We start from the raw sequence: 2,493 nt of genomic DNA, 5'->3' as shown, positions 1-2,493 counted from the left end.
AATGCAAAATTAAAACCTTATCAAAATTAATATCGTTGTGCTGCCTTTCTCTCCTTCTAACTATTATCAGAAAAAGAATTCCCAGCATTACATAGATATTAAAACAGTAGAAACTTTATTTCAATTTTATAATACTAATACAACAAAACTACAAATTATTTGTTAATATAGAAGGAAAATAAAAAAGATTCACTTAATGTATATTATAAAAATCATAATGCTTTATCCTAATTTCTTAATCTGTATGGCCTGCTGCTTGTCGTAGCAATATGTATATTTTCTCTTTTATCCAGTCTTTGTTATATGGAGCATAAGTATTTGTCGATTTCTGATACACGAGACAACTCAAATCTGAAAGCTAAAAGTCGAAAACAATTAATTAAATCAGGATTTCGTCAAGAAAACTAATAAAACAGAGCAATATTATTAACTACCTACCTGGTCCACAAAATCAAACAATTGGGATATATCGTAGGTAATTGTGGGGGTGTTGGGATTCCTCCTCTTTAAATGTTCTTCATAAATCTTACAAACACCCTCCATACACTCGTTAACTGATTCATAATCGGAATAAGTGCGAGATTCGGGATTAACACCGGGTTGTACTAACAATATAGTATGAGCCTTAAAAAGTAAACCAGATGTATAAAACTACCATTATTTTTTTTAATACACATTTTAATCGGTCTTACCATTTTTAATATGCTGTAATTCTATACCGCCAGTTTTCTGTAATTTATTTCTTTTTCTTTTACTTAACAAATGACAGACAAGGCAAATGTCAAAACATTTGCTATGCTCGATATTTGACAGCAGGCAGTGGCTCAATGTACGCGTTGCAGGATAATCATATACATTTTTTTAATGTACAGGGTGTTAGTTCTAATTACACCAGAAATGAATATTTATAGCTTTTCTATCTTGAACGGGACATGTATCTAGTTAATTTAGATAATGCGGGTTAAAGAACTGAAATGGTTTATTTGCTATTTATATAGAAAAACGGAAAATATAAACATACTTTTACAATCTATCAAGTCAACAACACTGATTATTATCACAACTTTAAAAAATTACATTAATGTCATACTCTGCTAATACATAATAACATAAATAATAACAAAAACAAAAAAAAATGATTAACTGAATTGTAAAAAAATAGATTATTTTTCCATAAACTGTCCTGCAATTTTGAATTCTAAAAACAATAATAGAAGAAAAACAAAAACAACATGTGAGCGCTATTTGCACAATAAAATACACTTTCTTTGTGAACAATTTATGTTAGAATTATTTTTAAAAAACCGAAATTTTGGATCGGTGAGTGTGCGACAAATCGTCGTCTAAAGTAAGAAGCACCATAAATGTGAAAAACATACCAGTAGCACTCAAAAAATGCCACACGTCATGGTAATCGTAAAATTGAAATACTTTACACTCCTGGTTATACCTTCTCGATCGAGCTGGTGTCAGCTGAAACAAACATAAAAACAATAAAAAAGAGAAATTACAAATACAAACTATTCTACTACTACTGGTCGTGAAAAAAAAATTAAATTTGGTTTCCGTAGGAAACAATATTGATCGTCTGCCTAAGTACGGACCTCGCATCTGCGGAAGAAATGCCCGAAATACTGTTTTTATTGCGGCTAGCACTGCAGGCAACACATAATACATCTCTGCATTGACAAAAGTATTAATTCGGTAAAACATAAACATGGTAAAAAGAATATGCTTTTTTCCATATTTATTTCTTTTTAATTATTGCATAAACGGCGCCTACCTATTAATTATATTTATTGTACATGATATCGAGGAAAAGTAAACGGAACCAACTTACCTCCCATGAGATAGACTTGTGTATAAAGAAATACATAGCTGACACGGCACATGTTAGCATCAATGTCAGAAATAGAATTGTTTGCACGTTAATTTTTTCTTTATGAAGTACCTGGAAAACGATTTAATATCTTAACATGGCATATTTCGCATATAGCGCTTTTATGTTTTCTACCTTCATTACTAAGTAGAATAGGAAATAGAGCATGGTATTGCATAGTAGAATGGCCAAAAGGTACAAGGCGAAATCTTTTTCGTGTTTATACAATCCATAACCGGCCAGAAGCCAATTTACAATATTTCCTAGTATCAAAAGTACCATTCTGCCTATGTATATTTAAAAAAATCAACCACTTTATAAAAAGCAGATAAAACGAAAGACAATAATTCATTCATACCTCGATGTAGAGGCTTCAATATATTTAAAGGACCCGATCTGAAATCATTGGCAATAATTTGAAACCTCCTTCTGACCATACCCTTATCTAAAAACAATACACTAAATAATCGACGCTCTCATTCGTTAAAGAAATTACTGGGTAAATCTGTTGCTTACCGAACTTCCAATTTCCTAAATAATAAAGTTGGGCGGTTAATATAAAACAAGTAATTATGTGGAGTATTGTAAATAAAATCCAAAAGTATATGTTTGCT

The 2,493-nt window shown here is 30.8% G+C and overlaps 2 protein-coding genes across 2 annotated transcripts in view; both read right to left on the bottom strand.

The window, feature by feature from the left end:
* Positions 1–167: 167 nt before the first annotated feature.
* LOC108743870 (enhancer of rudimentary homolog) lies at positions 168–806 on the bottom strand. Its single transcript, XM_018479468.2, has 3 exons — positions 693–806; positions 439–624; positions 168–358 (listed from the first exon to the last, which is right to left on the bottom strand). The coding sequence occupies exons 1-3, from the start codon at positions 693–695 to the stop codon at positions 236–238; spliced, it is 312 nt and encodes a 103-aa protein (XP_018334970.1). The 5' UTR covers positions 696–806; the 3' UTR covers positions 168–235.
* A 146-nt stretch (positions 807–952) lies between these two features.
* LOC112906042 (SID1 transmembrane family member 2-like) overlaps positions 953–2,493 on the bottom strand; it is a 3,209-nt gene continuing 1,668 nt past the window's right edge. Inside the window, exons 2-6 of the mRNA XM_025979610.1 lie at positions 2,396–2,491; positions 2,238–2,324; positions 2,015–2,166; positions 1,841–1,951; positions 953–1,473 (exon numbers count right to left, since the gene is read on the bottom strand). Coding sequence (XP_025835395.1) covers positions 1,297–1,473; positions 1,841–1,951; positions 2,015–2,166; positions 2,238–2,324; positions 2,396–2,491 — 623 coding nt within the window. The 3' untranslated portion in view covers positions 953–1,296. The remainder of the gene's footprint in view (positions 1,474–1,840; positions 1,952–2,014; positions 2,167–2,237; positions 2,325–2,395; positions 2,492–2,493) is intronic.

Source organism: Agrilus planipennis, unplaced genomic scaffold, assembly GCF_000699045.2.
Source record: "Agrilus planipennis isolate EAB-ADULT unplaced genomic scaffold, Apla_2.0 scaffold1525, whole genome shotgun sequence".
In the NCBI taxonomy this organism is placed as follows: domain Eukaryota; kingdom Metazoa; phylum Arthropoda; class Insecta; order Coleoptera; family Buprestidae; genus Agrilus; species Agrilus planipennis.
The sequence above is the reverse complement of the archived record's forward strand: the minus strand, read 5'-3'. Positions and strand labels throughout refer to the sequence as shown.